Genomic DNA, 18,057 nt, shown 5'->3' with positions numbered 1-18,057 from the left:
AAGAAGCGAGTGAAAAAGCTTCCTAATAATTCTTACGTAACTTTTTGTCTCCATGTGCCTTTTTTGGTTTTCCCCCCCATAAATGCGACGACTTGTATGTCAAAAGTCAAAAGGCATCGTGGTTCATGTGCGCAATTATTTGTCCTCCTTGCTATCAAAATTTATCAATTTCAATGTGGATGTGTTTTATTGTGCATAAAAATTATTATTGTTTTTTACTATATATCAATTTTATTTTTTATATATAACTTCTGGAAAATTGCAGTAAATATTCCAGGAGGATTTCCATTAAAAGTAATTCTTGATTTCATTCAGCAGATGACACAAAGAAGACAATTTGGCCGATAAAATTTTGCCCAAATTGGGAAAATTTTAATTGCCATTTTAGCAGTTTTTTTAAGCTAAGAAGAACGAGGGGGTGAGTAAAAAAAAACTGCAACATTTACCAAATTTATTGTACAATCGAACAGGAAACCCATGTTCACACCAAGACATTTAAGCTAAATTATTGGAAAAAGTATACTTTTAATTGTGTACATCATTGCGTTAAAAAAAGCTTGTTGCATCGCGATAATACATAAATTCAAATTTGGTCTCACAATCAGTAACATTCGCTTGGCAGTTCGCAAACGAAAGGTCGAATATTGGTGCATTCAAAGCCATTCAATTTTCCCTTATTCCATCCATGATAGATGAGAACACAGTCCGTCTTCTTGTCCGCATTGTCCATCCACAACGGACTGTCCAACTCCAACTTGGTTCCGTCGCTCCAACGGAAGTCGTTTCTACTTCCTTGGTTTTTCGCCGAAACCCACCAACCATCTGAAATTTGAATGGCCTTATAATTATTCACGGTTTTTCATATTGTTTTGCCTCACTAGAATAAATTCTTTTTCCTTCTGCCGCAACTGTCAGTGCCTCATTTTGGTCTCTGATTGTGGCCAAGTGGAGGCCCTTTTTGGCGCAAGTCTCATTCGCAAAAGTCCAGTTTGTCTGTTGTAGAAAAATTAGAAAAAACCAAATAAGGTGTCAGTTGAGACTTACCTGAGTTGGGTAAGAAAAAAAGTACATCTTGCCACTGGAAAGCAACGTCAGTTTTGACGAACCTGAAAATACTTAATTCTATTTGTTTTTTGGGACGCTAACATTGTCTAATTTGAAAAACGTACGAGCGAGGTTGCAGTGCGGAAGGAATCTGGTTTGAAAGATCTGAAAATAGGATCATGTCGCTTTTTTAGTAGAGAAGTTTTCTGTCAAAATATTTAATTAGAACCTGAATGTGACTTTCAGTGAGGTTTGTCAAAGCGGCAAGCTCTTGATTCTGGCGTTTTTCTGCCTGCTTCACATATGCCAAACTTTCCAAAGTCTGGAAATTAAACAAATTGCTAATTTTAATCATTAAAATTATAATAAACATCATATAATTTAATAGTCATTTTGTTGGTGTTTATTGGCAAATTTGATGAACTCTTGGATTTTTTTTTTCAAATATAAGCGCTGCAAGATCTTAAAAATCTCGTTCTTCTATTTCATTAATCAATTTAAACTCCTCTTTCCAATAAAAATTTCAATATGTATGGTTTTACCTAAGGGCTTACTTAGAGATTTTTGAAAATTGTGATGACAAAATCATGCAAACTCATCAACTTATGGTAATTTTTAAAAGTTACAGATATGAATTTTTATTACAGTTTCTACTGACGTATAATCTTTTAAATTTGAATTGTGGCTATATTTATAATTTTAGTTGCTACGCAGAATGTGGTCGACTGAAAATATTTTCTGCCTCACCTGATCAATTTGTTTTTCCAGTTTGATGAACCTCTCGAAAGTTGTTTCCTTCAAAATTTTCACCGCCTCCTTAACGCCTTCCAGTGTCTGTTTTCAAAATTAAAATATTTTCAATGTGCAGCAGATTGGATGTATTTTCTGGTATATTCAATATTTTTATCTTCCTAACAACTATTTTCTTGTTAAATTAAAAGTTTTGTACTTGATTGTGGCGTCGGTCCACAGCTTTGGTCAGTTGGTCATTGGTCGCGTTGGACAATTTGATCTGCGCCTCGTTTTGCTCCTCCGCCAGCTTCCGCATCTCCATTGGCTGGAAAAGCCAAAAAATAAGAAGCAAGTAATTATGATTTTATAATTTTGAATAAAAAAAAAACGCAAATTGAAATTTGAACCTGATCATAGACGATTCTCCTTAAACGTTCCAGCTTTTCGTTTGTTATGTTCACATTTTTCTCCAATTTTATCTGCGCCTCGTTTTGCTCTTCCGCCGCCCTCCGCGTCTCCACAACCTGCGCAAAAGCCAAAAAATAATATTGACGGTTAATCTATTTTTTTAAATCACAAAATAATATGAATTGAACCTGATTGTAGACGATTCTCATTAAACGGTCCAGCTTTTCATTCGTTTTGTTCAAATTCTTCAACATTTCCTGTTGAAACTCTGATTCTGGTGGCTAAAAATAGAAATGTCTACATTAATTTAAGGGACCGTTCATGAATGATTGACCGCGAATTGGCCTAAATTTTTGGTTCACAATGAACATAAAAATTGCAAATATCTTTGCTTCTAGTGGGAATTTTGATCTGCTCTCTTCGAAACCCAGCGTAACTTTTTATTCTGAACAACTGTTCTGTTGACCATTTTTGTGTAGGTCAAAGGTCAAGGTCACTAAAATTAAAATTTAATTTTAAAGCCGATTTTTTTCAAAAAAAGCGTTTTTTTTATATTTTTTGTGTAAATGCATAAAATGTAGGTCATGAAATTCTGCTTCTGGTGGGTGATGTTCAGAATGGCATTATTTTTAGTTTTTCTGCGATTCTTGGCCGAAGATCGAAAAACTTGTTTTTTTTTTTTCGATTCCTGACATTGGCGAAAATGGCGAACTTAAATATATTTGGGAATATTTTCAAAATCTGTGAATAAAATACTAGGAGAAACCTCATAGATCATGAATTGACAAAAATATTTCTTAATATTGATAAAACACCAAAGTTCGCCTATGTCAAGTATAAAAAAACACGTTTTTTTAACTTCGGCCACGAATTGCAGAAAAACTAAAAATAATGTCATTCTGAAAATCACCCACCAGAAGCAGAATTTTATGAGCTACATTTTTTGCATTTACACAATAAAAAAAAAAATATCAAAAATATACTTTTTTGAGAATAATCGACTTTAAAATTAAATTTTATGTTTAGTGACCTTGACCTTTGACCTACACAGAAATGATCAACAGAAAAGTCAGAGGACCCTCTTAATAACCCCAACAACATACTTTGATTACAGATTGGCATTGTGAACCAAAAATTTAGGCCAATTCGCGGTGAATCATTCATGAACGGTCCCTTAAATAAAATAAAAATTAAATCATTTTTTAACTATAATTTTGCCTAATTAGGAAATATGAAAATATTTTTGCGGCACGTACAATTTTCTCAAAGACTTTTGGGTTTGTAACTTGCTATAATATCTTGTTCAAAAATTTAAATGTTATTTTAAATAGTGATACTGTTTACACTTTTATTTTCAACGCGTTAAAGATTTGTTTAAATTGCCACGCAATAGTATGAAATTAAAAAATGAATCGATTTTTAGAGTACCTTGTTTGAAGATTCGTTGGCCAGGGCTGCAGCGACGAGCAAAACGATGTGCAGTAAAAAGAAACGAGCCATGGTCAGTTTTTCCACTGAGTCTGTTCTCCAAAGCCTTTTATCCTCAGCTTTTATCATTGCCCTTTGCCACCATCAATTAAAAAGATCTGACAAGCAGGAAAAGAAGATTTGGAATTTTTATTAATTTATCAAATTATCAACTCATACGTCATTCAACAAACAATATTTATCAGCAAATTTTCCTCAAATCGCTACACTTCATTCTGACATGCATGATATTTATTTCAATTTTTTGCTTCAAAATTTTGTATAAACTACGAGTTATAAATTTTACGTAAGTTCTGTGAGTAAACAAAGGAAGAAAGTTAAAACATGTTAAAAATACACATTTTTGTTTTTCAAAAGCAAGTGAAAAAGCTGCCTAATAATTCTTGATGGGTTTTTTGTGCTTCAATTATAGTTTTCCCCATAAATGACGGCTGGGTCAAAGTTCAGAAGGGCAATCGCGGATCAACGAGAGCTGACTCGAGCAATTATTTTTCCTCGTCGCGAACTAAATTTGTCAATTTAATCTCTGCATTTAATCACACACAAAAATCATTTCGCTTTGTTTAGCGTGCATCTGGAAAAATTGGAAATAATATCACAGAGGTGGATTTCAGTTATTCTTCATTTATGTTCTATTTTATTAAAAACCCTATACTCTAAGTAGAAAAATTCATGTTTAATGAATCCCTTTTTAATTGCTTTTAAATTCAAAAAGAAATACCCACGATTTATACCTCTTTTATCTCACCAAGTTTATTCTTAAGATGTGACCAAATGTATCATTTTCATCAAATAAAACTTGATATATCATCAAAGTCGGCAAGAAATTAAATATTTTCACGGTTCACATTATCTATATTTAAAAAATTTTCTATTCATGAAAATTAACCTTGATTTCAAATTCAGCAAAACCCTGATGATTGTCAGGGGTTGGGAAGTGCGAAAAATCGATTTTGTGTGTGTCGAGCCAAACTTTTGATGTAAATTAAAATAATTGGGCAATTTTTCCGTGGGAACGATCAAAATATTTTAAATCTTCTTTGTTTGCTACTGTTTTTAACAATTCATAAAAATTTTAGTGACCTTGAAACTTAACCTGTGGCTTTGATTTATAATGACCAAATTGAAGTCCATTTCAGTGGCTTTCAAATGACGCATAGTAATTCGAAATTGCTCCAAAGGAAGCAAGAATAATGAAAATATTACTTAGTCATTACTCATTAGTTTTGGTTATTGATTCGGAAACGGTATTATCAATTAAATTAATTTACTTCATCGTTGATTAGCTTGAAAATTAAATTGAAAAAAAATTATTAGATTTCAAAGTTTTTGAATTTTTTTATTCGAATGATGTCCGCGTAGTTCAAAGAGTAATTAGAATGAATAAAAAATTTCTTTTAGTCACTCATTTTCCACCCTCGAACCGAAGCAGGGAATTGTCCATGTTCGAGAAAAATCTGAGATCTGAGAAGCAGAGGTTCGAAGTTGCATGTGAGACGCGTGTGTGCACCTTAAGCAGGGGAATTTGTGCTGCGTCGGCGGGAGAAAGAATTAATTGAGAATATAAAATCGAGGCGCGCGCGAGTGAGCGAGCGGGTGGGTGGATGGGGGGTGGGTCCGCCGCACTTTTTGTATGCAGATCGATGGAGCGCGCGGGGCATAATTCCTCCCCCACTTTCTTTGCTCCTTCTTCTCGCGTCTTCTTTGCTTCTTTTTCAACCCCTTTTTCTATTTCCCCTCGGTATTACTCATTAACGCAGGGGCTTGCTTTCATACACTCTGCATGTATATTAATAAAGCCTGCGCATAAAATCCACCCCCTCCCCCGGCGGCAGCAACCCTCGCCCGGCAAAAAGAAAGTGGAAAGAATAAGAAAGTATGGCGGCGGCGGCGTACGACGTACGCGACTAAATCTTCTTCGCGACCTGCACCCACCCGCCCACCCCCTTTCTCCCCCTTCGCAGCACCCCATTATTATTCGCGTGTGTAATTACAAAAAAGCAGCAAAGATATAAGCACGCGCGGCGCAGCTCTTTCCATCTTCCTCTCTTTTTCTCTCTCTCTCTCGCACACACTCGCGCGCGGAGGCGAAATAAGATTTTGTGTTTTCCTCTCCGGCGCCAGATGCAAAACTCTCCTCTCTCTTTCTTTCTTTCCTTCGCCCGCTCTCGGCGCTAATTATTAATTTCGCGGCGCAATTACTGCCCTCGCTCGCTCTCGTCGCTCTCGCATGCTAATTGATCGATATTCGCAAGCAACGGAAATGGATGTCTCGAATCTCTCTGCGAGATTGCGTTCCACATTTAAAAATTATAATTGATCTTCTGCATTTTGCAAAACTCGTCCATCTTTGCAATTATTTTCTCATTGCTGAAGTATGACTTGTATTTAATTGCTAAGATTTTATCAATGTTTGTTGTGATAAATACGTGGATTTTGAAATGCAAAATTCTCAACGATATTGGAAAGCATGATTAAAATTGTTAAAATATAGCGTTAGAAATTTCATATATAGTTAATTTTTTTGATAAAGCACTTTCAAAAGCAAAAACAATTGGATATATTTTTATGAAGATTGCCTTTAGTCATTAATAATATTTTGCACCTATTGATTTTCTTCTCTTTTTTTCCAATTAAAAATTTTTTGCATTGTCTGAGAAGAATAATATTAATAATAAGTAAGAAATGTCATATCTTAGGAGATAGAATTAATTTATTGTTGTTTATAAGATATTTCATATGGAAAAATTGGTTGACTGATAAAATTCCCCCTCCTCTGCAGTTCAAAGTGACTTATCAATTTATAATGTCTGAAAAAGAGTAAGCATAGCACTTTTCTATTGGCATCAAATTGGATCTCCCGCCAAGGCGCAGCGCAGCGCGTTTACCTTTTGTTTTGGGTTAATAAAAAGTTAGTAGAGAACAAGCAAGTAAACTCGAAACAAGCCAAGTTTTATTCAAGTGAAAAGGTGCCCTTATTTAGGTTACGCAAGCCAAAAGAACCTAAAAAGCAAGCATAATGAGAAGAATAAGTTGTGTAGATTATATTTAGGTAATGAGTTAAGAGTTATTTCAAGTGGCGACGAGGATATTCGAACAAAGCTGAACAGTGTGCTTATCACCATGTGCTCATATTTAGATTATGGCCGACAGCCCAGAAGAAACATCGTTTATTGATCTGTCCGAAACGTGTCCATCACCGCTCTTTTTGGACGTAGCAGAAGATAGTTCGCCAGGAAACAGCTTGGAGAACATTGTAGAAGAAGAAGTCGAGGGTGAAGAGCTCAATGAAACAGTAAGTCAACATTCAAAAATGACGCCTCAAAGACCAAGGATTGAACCTTATGATCCAAAGGGTGGACTAACCTTTGACGAATACACCGACCGATGGGACTTGTATTTTGAAGACCAAGGGATTGAAGACGTAACAAAGCAGAGAAACGCATTTCTGACGAATATGGACAGCAAAACTTATACCCTGATTATAAATTTGCTGAAACCTAAAAAGGTAAAAGAAGTGACTTTGGCTGAGCTCTGGAAGGTAATGGGTAAATACTTTCAGCAAGCAGAACCAACTAAGTCTGTCCAGAGGGATAGATTCCATGCCAGAGTACAGCAACCTGGAGAGCCAGCCATAGAGTTTATTACGGAGTTGTCAAGATTGGCAGACAAAGCTCAATTCAAGGAGAGAGACGAAGCAATGGTGGCCAGGATGATATCTGGTTTACGTGATTTGAAGTTAAAGGAGAGCCTTCTCCTTGAACCAGATGACAAGTTGACAGTCGAGTACGTGTCAACGAGGATTTACGCACATGAGCGAGCAGAGGCTGCGGCAAAGGAGTTGTCTGGTGGACAAAAGGGATCGCTGCACCAAGTTGTGCAGAAAAAAGCACCTGACAAGGACCGCCAGCCAAATTGGAAAAGAACAAAAGGTGGGCTGTTGGGCCATTATGAAGAAATGCAGAAAAACAACCAGTGTTTCTGCTGTGGAAAAACAAGTCATATGAGGGATGACTGCAAGTTGAAGAAAAAGTTGTGCCAATTTTGTGGGCGAATTGGGCACCAAGAAGATGTCTGCTACACCAAGAAACTAAAGCAGAAAAGCAAAACGACTCATCACTTGGATAATGAAGAAAACTCAAGTGAAGAAAGTTCTAGTGAAGAAGACGAGGGAGCCAAAGGAGGTGCTCGAAGACAAGAAGAAGCAGTCACAAACTACCTTTTGAAAATGGAGACTAAATGCGAGAAATTGTCCAGTAAGAGAATTTTTCTAGACATCCAATTAAATGGGCAAACTTTGCCAATGGAACTTGACACTGGAGCCTCATATTCACTGATTGGAGGGCAAACGTTCAGTGAGTATTTTCCAAAAGGAGCTCAGTTGCAGCCATCGAATGTAAAAATGAAGCCTTGGGGTGATGGCCCTGAAATTAGAGCAGCTGGTGCATTAATTGTGCCTATTTGGCTACAAGGAAGAGAAGAGCCAGTTCAGCTTGAACTGCTAGTGATGGAGCAACCTGGGCCAGCTTTAATTGGACGGAACTGGTTTGAAGAACTGGGTGTAGAAATGAAAATTCCAAGAGTGATTGCAAGAGAAAATGTGAAGGCGGAGAAAGTGAAAAAGAAGAAAAAGAAAAAGAGGAAAAAAAAGCATAGTGCAAGTGTCTTCAAGATGGAAAACATTCCTGAAGAATTTCAAGATTTGAGTGAAGTATTTTCGCCTGGGCTTGGAAGGTTCAAGGGCCCCCCAGTGCGAATTGAATTGAAGGATGGAGCAAAACCAATACAACGAAACGCTCGCCAAGTGCCATTTGCACTTGTTGAGAAAACAGAAAAGGCTCTGATTGAGCTGGAAGAAGCAGGAGTAATCGAGCAAACTTTGTCATCTGATTGGGCCACGCCGATAGTAGTGGTAGAGAAAGGTGACAAGGTGCGAATTTGTGCCGACTACTCGTCAACCGTAAATCCGCAGATCAAGCGCTCAGATTACCCGTTACCAACATTAGACCAACTGCTGAGTAAAGTGAAGAAAGGATTCCATTTCACCAAAATTGATTTAGCCGAGGCATACCTCCAGTTTGAGGTGGACGAGGAGTCGTCCGAAATTCTGACCATAACTACCCAGAGAGGACGATTCAAATTTCGAAGAATGCCACCAGGTATCTCAGTTGCCCCTCCAATTTTCCAAAAAAAGATTCATGCAAAAGTTGCTAAAATTCCTGAAGTATTTGTTTACTTCGATGACCTGTTTATCTGTGCAGCTACAAAAAAAAGATTAACAGAAGCAACCCGAGAAGTGTTACAAATATTTCTAGAAAGTGGTTTGAAAGTGAAACTTAGCAAATGTGAATTTAATGTTACAGAACTGGAGTACCTGGGCTATTTGTTTACTCAAGAAGGAGTGAAACCTACTAATGAGAAGATCAAGGCCATTCAAGACATGCCTGCCCCGAAGAACCTCGATGAGTTACGAGCCTATCTCGGGTATATTAACTATTACGATAGGTTTTTCCCGAAAAAGGCTGAAATGTTCCAACCCCTGTATAGGTTGCTGAAGAAAGGGGCGCGTTTCTATTGGTCCACAGAATGCCAAACTGCCATGGAGGAGGCAAAAAGAATTGTGAGCAAGCAGGCAGCCCTAGCATACTTTGACCCAAGCAAGGATGTGATACTAGCATGTGACGGGAGTAACAAAGGAATCGGTGCAGTGCTCAGCCAAGTTGAACAGGGAAAAGAGGTACCTATCATGTTCATTTCAAGATCATTGAAGAAATCTGAGTTAAATTATTCGCAGATTGATGTGGAGGCTCTATCCATTGTCTGGGCTGTCAAGAAACTGAAAAAGTTTTTGTGGGGACGTCAGTTCACGATAATCACTGACCATAGGCCTCTTCTTGGTATTTTCAGCCCTGGAAAACCATTATCTGACCACTTACCAGCAAAACTCAAGAGGTATTACTTATTCCTTCAGGATTTCGACTTTGAAATTGTGCATAAGGCAGGCAAATCACACTGTAACGCGGATGTCCTTTCTAGGCTGCCTTTGGAAGTTGTTGAGGAGGATCAAGATGAACTTTTCTGTGAAGAAGCTGAATCGTGGCAACGGCCTGTTCCACCAACGACCCAGAACTAAGAGAATGACTTGATTGAACGCAGGTCTCCTCCTTTGTTCAATCGTATTCTCCCAGTCACTCTTCTCAACAATTTCCTTCTTCTCTGATCAACTACTTGCTTTTCTTCTCTTAAACTATTTCTCTCTCTCTACTCTACCTAATCTTAAACTAAATCCCACGGGAAACTCCAACTCACGAACGAAAACCACAAAGAATTACAATTTAAACTGAACCTCTATTTATTCTACTTGCTAACTTCACGGTACTTTACACTTGAAACGGCCAACAGCGCCTCTACCGGCAAAAGGAGGAAGGGAAACAAACTAACTCGATGGGAGGAATCGGGCCTCGGTTACCGCCGCCGCCGACAGGGCGCGCTCGGTTCACCGGCTTACACAAAACTCGCAACTTCCACTAATCTGACAAAAATATGCAAATTAGCGGCGAAAACAATTCAACCGCTAATTATTCCGACAATTTCCACGCAAAACCAAACAATTTCGGGACTTACAACTCAAAAATCGGCGGGGTTCAGCACCACGTGCGGCCGACGTAACTTCTCAAACCGGGCAAAATGAACTAAAAATCCAATAAACTCACCAAATAAACGCCTAACCAACACCAGACCAACTCAGGGAACAATTCACACTACCAGAGAACTCGCAAATCTAGGCCGAAATTCGTCCGAAACCCGTCGGCAGCCAAGAGCTCGCGGCGCGCAGCTCTTGCTCCTTCAGCGTCTCAGCACGAACTCTCTCGCTCCACTGCCCAGCGCCAATGAGAGAACGCATCGGTCTGCTTCTACTCGCTTCCAGAAGGTTCCGGCCAATCAGATCGCGAGTTCTCAAATCGGGCCTTATATGGTCATTTTCTCCGGGGATTACCCAAACATGGACGGCGGAGATGACGAGAAACGACAAAATGGGTTTAAATGACTTGAGCGGGCAATTAAACTCAAACCTGATGACTTATTCGGGTCGGGACTGGGACGAGTTGGCCGGCGGCGAATAAAAAGTGAGTCTATTTGCTTTCTTTCTTCTTTCCGGCGACAGCAAAAACACGAGGCGGTTTGTTTACTTTCTGATCGTTCCAATGTTGACCGGTAGATGGCCACGATCCGCCACTCACCGAGAAAGCTCGGCGGACAATCGCGGGCTATTCAAGCGGGCTCTCTCTGGTTCATGCCCCCCAAGTTTTTGTCATATGTCTCGAAGAAACATTTGGCAAAAACTTACTAAAGGAGCTTAGGGCGAGGGAATCGGGTGGATGATGACTTGGATGAATGTAAGGACGACACTCAGCCAATCTCGGGTCAGCCACGCAGAATGTGCGCAAGGGCAGCTTATCTGGTGGTTCTGAGGGAGGAATCATGTAAGGGGTAGCCCTGCTTGAACGCCTGTCAGACGACTTTTGCAGTCTGACCGCCCTGGATCCCACGTAGGTGTCCGATTGTCTCAGGACACATGGAGCAGTTTGGTTGTCATCAGCCTTGTCTTCCTTCAGAGTGATGTCAGGTCCATGTGGCTCATCCAAGATGTTGCACCTGGTGTTGAAGAATGTCTTTGGCAGTGCAGGTCCTTTATCGCGCACAGTTGTTGTCACTTGTAGCAGCAGGCCAAAACCAGAACCAGCATCAGCGTCTGCTAGCTTCACAAAAGGTCTCACTTCTGTGTAGTCGTGCTGTAATGAGGCTTCTGTTCCAATGGTCAGCATCTCGTCCTTCACACAATCCTCTAGCGCCAGCTGGTGGTCCTCGTTGATGATTGTGCACGTCTCCGGCTCATAAAACAGGTCACTCAGTCCTAGGTTGACTTCAAGGTCAGATCCAGGATCCACATCTATGTTTCCCATCTGCACCAGTACAGGGTCATCTCCAGGTTCGGGGTCCTTTTCTGGCTCACAGTCATCATTAGGGGGATTGGAGTTCAATTTTTTAAACAGCTGGTTCAGCTGATAATAGGACAATTGTAGGTACAGGGAGGGCTCTTCCTTCCTGAAATAGGCTTGGGGTTTTGGAAACAGTTCCGTTTCACACCTGGGAACATTGGCGGTGTGTTGAGGGGATAAAGAGAGCAATTGATTAGCATCAGAAACATGTTGGTCATGAAGTGGAGGCTGAAGATCCTCATTCACTGCCAAAGAGCTGGAAACTTTGCCGTCTGACTGCTCACCTCTACTAACTGCTGCTAACGGCCCCCCATCCTGTGGGTGCTGAGAAAGCTCGGCAACACCTTTCGGAGAACCATCAGGACTCGCCAGTTCTTGTTGTGTTGATGTCAGAAGATCACCACTAGAAATACTCTCTGAAGACGTTACTGCTCGGTTATGGACACCAATAGTGTTCTGCGCTCTTTGTGCATGAAAATCAATGTGAGCACCATGAGCACCATTGTTCGAACCTGGGCTGAAAGGAATACCACAATTGGCAACATTGTCAACAGGAGCACTATGAGCACCAACAGGGCTAACAGACTTGGGCACCATCGGAGCACCAGAATGAGCACCAACAGGGCTAACGTATGAAGAAGCGTCACTATCAAAAGGATGCGAACCATCCTGCAGGCTCTGAGGGAAGAATTGCGTGCGGAAAGCCGAAGCAAAAGTCGCATAGGAATAACCTGGTGGCGTGTACACCTCAAAAGACTTAAACCATAGAGCTGCATGAGCCTCCATAAGTACCTTCATCATGGACCTGCAAGCAACGTCAATGGAGACAGGAAGATGCAAAGCATACGTCTCAAACTGAGCTAAAAAATCTACTGGGTCAACCACGTCACCAATGCCTTTGAAATGTGGTGGCTTTTTGTGCAGCCAAGAGGACGATGCTGGAATGTGTGCAGTATTCACCGGTTGGAAACCTACAGCGGCCTGTGGAGAGGGCTGAGCACCGCTGGCACCAAAAGCAATATTCCCCTGTTGAGCACCAGGCATTTGCGGCACCAAAGCATGCGCCGGTTGAGCACCAGGCATTTGCGGCACCAAAGCATGCGCCGGTTGAGCACCAAAAGTTTGACGAAGATTGTTGTTCACCATGGAGGCCGGTGTAACATGAGCACCACAAGCATTCTGCCCGCCATAAGCATACAGATTGCCGTGGGCTGCATGAGCACCATAAGAATTGGCTGGGAAAGGAACTGGGTGGGCACCACTAAGGTGAAAAGGGAGGTGAGCACCACTTGCTACGCCAAGCTGAGCACCATTTGGAACCATTGGGACACTATGAGCACGAGCTGAGTTGACAAAGAATGGAATGGCGGGAGCACCACCGTTCACCATTTGAGCACCATTGTGCACCATTTGAGCACCAGGAGGAATTTGGGCTGATTGTGCACCAGGAGGTCCACCGTCCAAGTAGGCACCGTTTTGCACCCATTGTAGTTGTTGAGCCACCAGTCGGCGACGTTCCTCGGCAATCAATTGATGAGATAGTTCCACAGGGATCCATTTCTGCAACGGGGTGGGTGGTTCGCTCAAGCGCAAACTATCGACATATGGGTAACATGGAGTCGATTGTGGGACAGGGAAATGGTTTGGAGAAAATACATCCATTGTATTACTCCTTTATTTACAGCAAATTCACACAATTTTTTTACAAAATGCAATTTCCAATTTTCTAATACTACAAGAAAAAAATTCACTCAAAACTAAAACACCAAAATTTTCCTACACCTCGCGGGTACTATTTTCCACACTAACAAGGCCCCCAAGGACACTCACAAAGGGTTACCTTCAAAGACTTTCCACTAAAACCAAAAATAAATTTCTAAGCGCAACCAACTTTCCACTAAAAAGAAAAATTAACACACCGGATTACACCGTGGAGTCACGCCAGACGACGTGAGGCACGACAAGGCCAGGCCCCCAAGTTCTGAATCGTGGCAACGGCCTGTTCCACCAACGACCCAGAACTAAGAGAATGACTTGATTGAACGCAGGTCTCCTCCTTTGTTCAATCGTATTCTCCCAGTCACTCTTCTCAACAATTTCCTTCTTCTCTGATCAACTACTTGCTTTTCTTCTCTTAAACTATTTCTCTCTCTCTACTCTACCTAATCTTAAACTAAATCCCACGGGAAACTCCAACTCACGAACGAAAACCACAAAGAATTACAATTTAAACTGAACCTCTATTTATTCTACTTGCTAACTTCACGGTACTTTACACTTGAAACGGCCAACAGCGCCTCTACCGGCAAAAGGAGGAAGGGAAACAAACTAACTCGATGGGAGGAATCGGGCCTCGGTTACCGCCGCCGCCGACAGGGCGCGCTCGGTTCACCGGCTTACACAAAACTCGCAACTTCCACTAATCTGACAAAAATATGCAAATTAGCGGCGAAAACAATTCAACCGCTAATTATTCCGACAATTTCCACGCAAAACCAAACAATTTCGGGACTTACAACTCAAAAATCGGCGGGGTTCAGCACCACGTGCGGCCGACGTAACTTCTCAAACCGGGCAAAATTAACTAAAAATCCAATAAACTCACCAAATAAACGCCTAACCAACACCAGACCAACTCAGGGAACAATTCACACTACCAGAGAACTCGCAAATCTAGGCCGAAATTCGTCCGAAACCCGTCGGCAGCCAAGAGCTCGCGGCGCGCAGCTCTTGCTCCTTCAGCGTCTCAGCACGAACTCTCTCGCTCCACTGCCCAGCGCCAATGAGAGAACGCATCGGTCTGCTTCTACTCGCTTCCAGAAGGTTCCGGCCAATCAGATCGCGAGTTCTCAAATCGGGCCTTATATGGTCATTTTCTCCGGGGATTACCCAAACATGGACGGCGGAGATGACGAGAAACGACAAAATGGGTTTAAATGACTTGAGCGGGCAATTAAACTCAAACCTGATGACTTATTCGGGTCGGGACTGGGACGAGTTGGCCGGCGGCGAATAAAAAGTGAGTCTATTTGCTTTCTTTCTTCTTTCCGGCGACAGCAAAAACACGAGGCGGTTTGTTTACTTTCTGATCGTTCCAATGTTGACCGGTAGATGGCCACGATCCGCCACTCACCGAGAAACCTCGGCGGACAATCGCGGGCTATTCAAGCGGGCTCTCTCTGGTTCAAAGCCAAAATTTGTTTCATGGACTTGCTGAACCCAACGTTGACAGTGGACAGATTTAAAGAAGAAGCAAAAGTCGACGAAGAACTTTCTGCAATCAAGCCTCTTCTGTTGCAAGGTAGAAATGCAGCAAGCCTTCCTGAGTCACTAGCTCATTATAAAAATCGTTGGCAAAACCTGCGGGTAAATAATGGAATGGTTTACTTTGCAGAGAAAGCAGTGGTGCCGCAAAGCCTGCGAGAGAAAATTTTGTGCTTGCTTCACTCGAACCATTTCGGAGAGGTCCGAACAAAATCACTGGCCCGTCAATATTTCTGGTGGCCAGAAATGGACCTAGAGATTTCAAATTTGTGTGCAGCCTGTGAACCATGCAGACTGTTCAACAAGGCGCCAAACAAAGCACCTATTATTCCATGGTCCGTACCACACCGTCCATGGAGCAGAGTGCATTTAGATTTTTTTGAACTTTCCAGGGGGAAAACATTCATTATTGGAGTTGATGGGCTATCTGGATGGATGGATTGTGAGCGAACAAGAGGAATGTCAGCAGACGACGTGATACTCTTCTGTAGAAAGAATTTCCGATTCCAGGGATTGTGTGATGTGATTGTTGCTGACAATGGGCCCGCATTTAGGTCAGCAGAATTTGAAAGTTTCTGTAGTGATAATTCTATAGAAATTGTATATTCTCCACCTTACAGCCCTGCTTCAAATGGTGTGGCAGAAAAAGGTGTCCAGACAGTGAAAGCCTTCCTCAAGAAAGTTAGTGGTGATGAAAAGAAGTTGGACAGCTTTTTGTTGGGCCAAAATTCTTGTCCTAATCCCACTACTGGCATCGCAGCAGCAGAATTCAACCTTGGCCGAAGGCCTCAGACGGTCATCGACAAAGTGCACCCAGATCAACAACACATAAGACGACAAATTGAAAGGGAGAAGAGGGCAATCGCCGCAGTCACAACTAAGCCTCGGGGAGGAGTTGAGGGTCAAGAAGTGGCGTTCCGACAATTCACAGGAAGAGATAAGTGGGTCCCTGGGCAAGCAGTCCGACTACTGGGCCCTCGTCGTGTGAGGGTGAAAGATGGAGAGGGAATTGAGCGTGAGAGGCACTTGGACCAGGTGAAATTTCAGCCACCTCTCAGGCGCTCATCGAGAGTGAGAAAAAAATTAAATCAGACTTAAGGGAGTTTAAAATTGCTAACCATTTTGCTATTATTTGCCACTGATACAATAATTGTATAATTTAATTTGAAGTGCTATGCTGTAATCCAACATTAATTATCAAAATTGTAATTTTGATCTGCCTCTGGAGGTTTGCTATGTCTGAAAAAGAGTAAGCATAGCACTTTTCTATTGGCATCAAATTGGATCTCCCGCCAAGGCGCAGCGCAGCGCGTTTACCTTTTGTTTTGGGTTAATAAAAAGTTAGTAGAGAACAAGCAAGTAAACTCGAAACAAGCCAAGTTTTATTCAAGTGAAAAGGTGCCCTTATTTAGGTTACGCAAGCCAAAAGAACCTAAAAAGCAAGCATAATGAGAAGAATAAGTTGTGTAGATTATATTTAGGTAATGAGTTAAGAGTTATTTCAAATTGGTTGACTGATAAAATTCCCCCTCCTCTGCAGTTCAAAGTGACTTATCAATTTATAATGGTAATTAACTCTGTTAATTTATTAATTCGCTGTAGGTCCGCTTAATGGGTCCAAATACCTGGCTGGTCAGCGTGCAAAGGACCTAAATGTTTGGCAGGTCAGCGTGCAAAGGGTCCAAATACATATTTCGTAATTTTACAGTAGAGGGGGTAAAAGAAGAAATACTGATATTTCAAGTTATAAATTATCTGGTAGATTAAACCTCATATATACTTGTTGGAATGAAATTATTGTACTAGAATCTATTAATTAAAGTTGAAAATAGTGCTTATATTATGATACACTCTTGCGTTTTGATTTTTTATTGCAAGGTCAAAAAAGCGAAAGTTGAAAATTATATTAAAAAAATAGTTTTAATCATGGAATCGCAATAAAAATCACCAAAAAGGGTTAAAATATTTCTGGAAATGATATTCCAAGGTCAAATTTGGTTTATTTTACCTGGTACATAATAAACATAGAGGTTTGCGTTTTTTATTGCTATTCAGTACCTATTAAAAAAAAATTAGTAAATAGTTATATGAAAATCACCGCAATGGACCGTGCTTTTATATATTTTAGAGATAAATTTTTTTTAATAAATGGTTGGCCTTGAAAAGAAGCATTTTTTGGAAAAAATATGAAATACATGTATAAAAATATTTTTGAAAACCTATTTCATCTTTTCGAAAGACAATTTACCTTTTTGCGGTCATTTTCTTTCCAAGTTTTTCAATTTTGGTCCAGCGGTTACAAAACTACAGCCCTCGATGCAAACCCTTGTTCTAGGTAGAATTCTAGGTAGAATTAAAAATATCTGACCTTGATATTGCCATTATTTTGCTAAAACGATCCAAATTCCATATTTCCAAAACAATCACAACAGTATTTTAATTTTATTCCTCTAATTTACATAGCAGCCCTGTACATTGGTATAATAAGCTATGGAGCCATTTAATTTGCATAAATTGATGCGTTAATTTAGATAATTTTTCTATAAAATTTAGTTAGTACCCATATTTCATGGGTCGAAAGAAGTCAATTGGAATCAGTTTTCACGCAAAGTTTGATATTGGTCAAAATAGTATTTAGCCCCTTTGGCATTTAGCCACTTTGGCATTTAGACCCTTTGCACGCTGACCAGCCAGGTATTTGGACCCATTAAGCGGACCTACAGCGAATTTACAGATATCATTAAATTTGATAAAATGAAACAAAGCAATAATATGAATTCCAAATTTAAGTTTATAATTTATTTTGAGAAAGTTGTATTCAAAGTGAAGCAACTTTCTGATTGGCCAAAGAAGTACTCCCTCCACTTTAATTTTTTGAGATTCGTCATAAAACTCCCTCTTATTTTCTTCTTTCAAATTTTGAGGTCATTAATTAATTTGTTGGAACTTTTTGTCTTGCCAACAAAACCACTTTAAACTAGATTTGACTCATGATTTGTTGTGGCATTATTATCTTGTTGTCCAACAAACTGGCTGCGGTCGCTCTGGTTTTTTTGCGGGGCGATAAAAGAGAATTAGCGGGGGCAATAAGTGTTATTTGATACGATTGGGGGTGGGTCGG

The 18,057-nt window shown here is 40.5% G+C and overlaps 2 protein-coding genes across 7 annotated transcripts; one reads left to right on the top strand and one right to left on the bottom strand.

Annotated features, from left to right (window-relative positions):
* Positions 1 to 437: 437 nt before the first annotated feature.
* LOC132200583 (uncharacterized) lies at positions 438 to 3,770 on the bottom strand. Of its 2 annotated transcripts, none has more exons than XM_059626170.1 (10): positions 3,613 to 3,770; positions 2,373 to 2,465; positions 2,184 to 2,300; positions 1,994 to 2,101; positions 1,792 to 1,878; positions 1,274 to 1,366; positions 1,170 to 1,209; positions 1,045 to 1,115; positions 879 to 993; positions 438 to 822 (listed from the first exon to the last, which is right to left on the bottom strand). In XM_059626170.1, exons 1-10 carry the CDS (start codon positions 3,739 to 3,741, stop codon positions 602 to 604), a joined length of 1,074 nt encoding a protein of 357 aa, XP_059482153.1. In that variant the 5' UTR covers positions 3,742 to 3,770; the 3' UTR covers positions 438 to 601. The 2 variants fall into 2 exon arrangements, with proteins under 2 accessions (XP_059482153.1, XP_059482154.1); XM_059626171.1 differs by having other exon boundaries at positions 1,045 to 1,106.
* A 2,816-nt stretch (positions 3,771 to 6,586) lies between these two features.
* Positions 6,587 to 16,430, top strand: LOC132200579 (uncharacterized). 5 transcript variants are annotated; one of them, XM_059626160.1, is made up of 7 exons: positions 6,587 to 6,967; positions 7,028 to 8,831; positions 9,036 to 9,409; positions 9,467 to 14,973; positions 15,067 to 15,271; positions 15,329 to 15,490; positions 15,557 to 16,430. In XM_059626160.1, the coding sequence occupies exons 1-4, from the start codon at positions 6,815 to 6,817 to the stop codon at positions 9,803 to 9,805; spliced, it is 2,670 nt and encodes an 889-aa protein (XP_059482143.1). In that variant the 5' UTR covers positions 6,587 to 6,814; the 3' UTR covers positions 9,806 to 14,973; positions 15,067 to 15,271; positions 15,329 to 15,490; positions 15,557 to 16,430. The 5 variants fall into 5 exon arrangements, with proteins under 5 accessions (XP_059482143.1, XP_059482142.1, XP_059482144.1 ...); XM_059626159.1 differs by having other exon boundaries at positions 6,587 to 7,180; positions 7,235 to 8,831; XM_059626161.1 differs by having other exon boundaries at positions 6,587 to 8,831; positions 9,036 to 9,156; positions 9,220 to 9,409.
* Positions 16,431 to 18,057: the final 1,627 nt, after the last annotated feature.

The sequence above is a fragment of the Neocloeon triangulifer genome, unplaced genomic scaffold (assembly GCF_031216515.1).
Source record: "Neocloeon triangulifer isolate White Clay Creek 2 clone unplaced genomic scaffold, ASM3121651v1 ptg000014l, whole genome shotgun sequence".
NCBI classification, from domain to species: Eukaryota; Metazoa; Arthropoda; class Insecta; order Ephemeroptera; family Baetidae; genus Neocloeon; species Neocloeon triangulifer.
This window is presented reverse-complemented; position numbering and strand designations above follow the sequence as displayed.

Bases quoted from the DNA above. Each gene is read 5' to 3' on its own strand.
- LOC132200579 (XM_059626158.1), top strand. From the start codon at position 6,815: ATGGCCGACAGCCCAGAAGAAACATCGTTTATTGATCTGTCCGAAACG. The intron at 8,832-9,035 runs GTATCTCAGTTG...TTAATGTTACAG, and splicing joins ATTTCGAAGAATGCCACCAG to AACTGGAGTACCTGGGCTAT. The intron at 9,410-9,466 runs GTACCTATCATG...AATTATTCGCAG, and splicing joins AAGTTGAACAGGGAAAAGAG to ATTGATGTGGAGGCTCTATC.
- LOC132200583 (XM_059626170.1), bottom strand. From the start codon at position 3,741: ATGATAAAAGCTGAGGATAAAAGGCTTTGGAGAACAGACTCAGTGGAA. The intron at 994-1,044 runs GTAAGTCTCAAC...TTTCTACAACAG, and splicing joins TTTTTTCTTACCCAACTCAG to ACAAACTGGACTTTTGCGAA. The intron at 823-878 runs GTGAGGCAAAAC...TTCAAATTTCAG, and splicing joins AGGAAAAAGAATTTATTCTA to ATGGTTGGTGGGTTTCGGCG.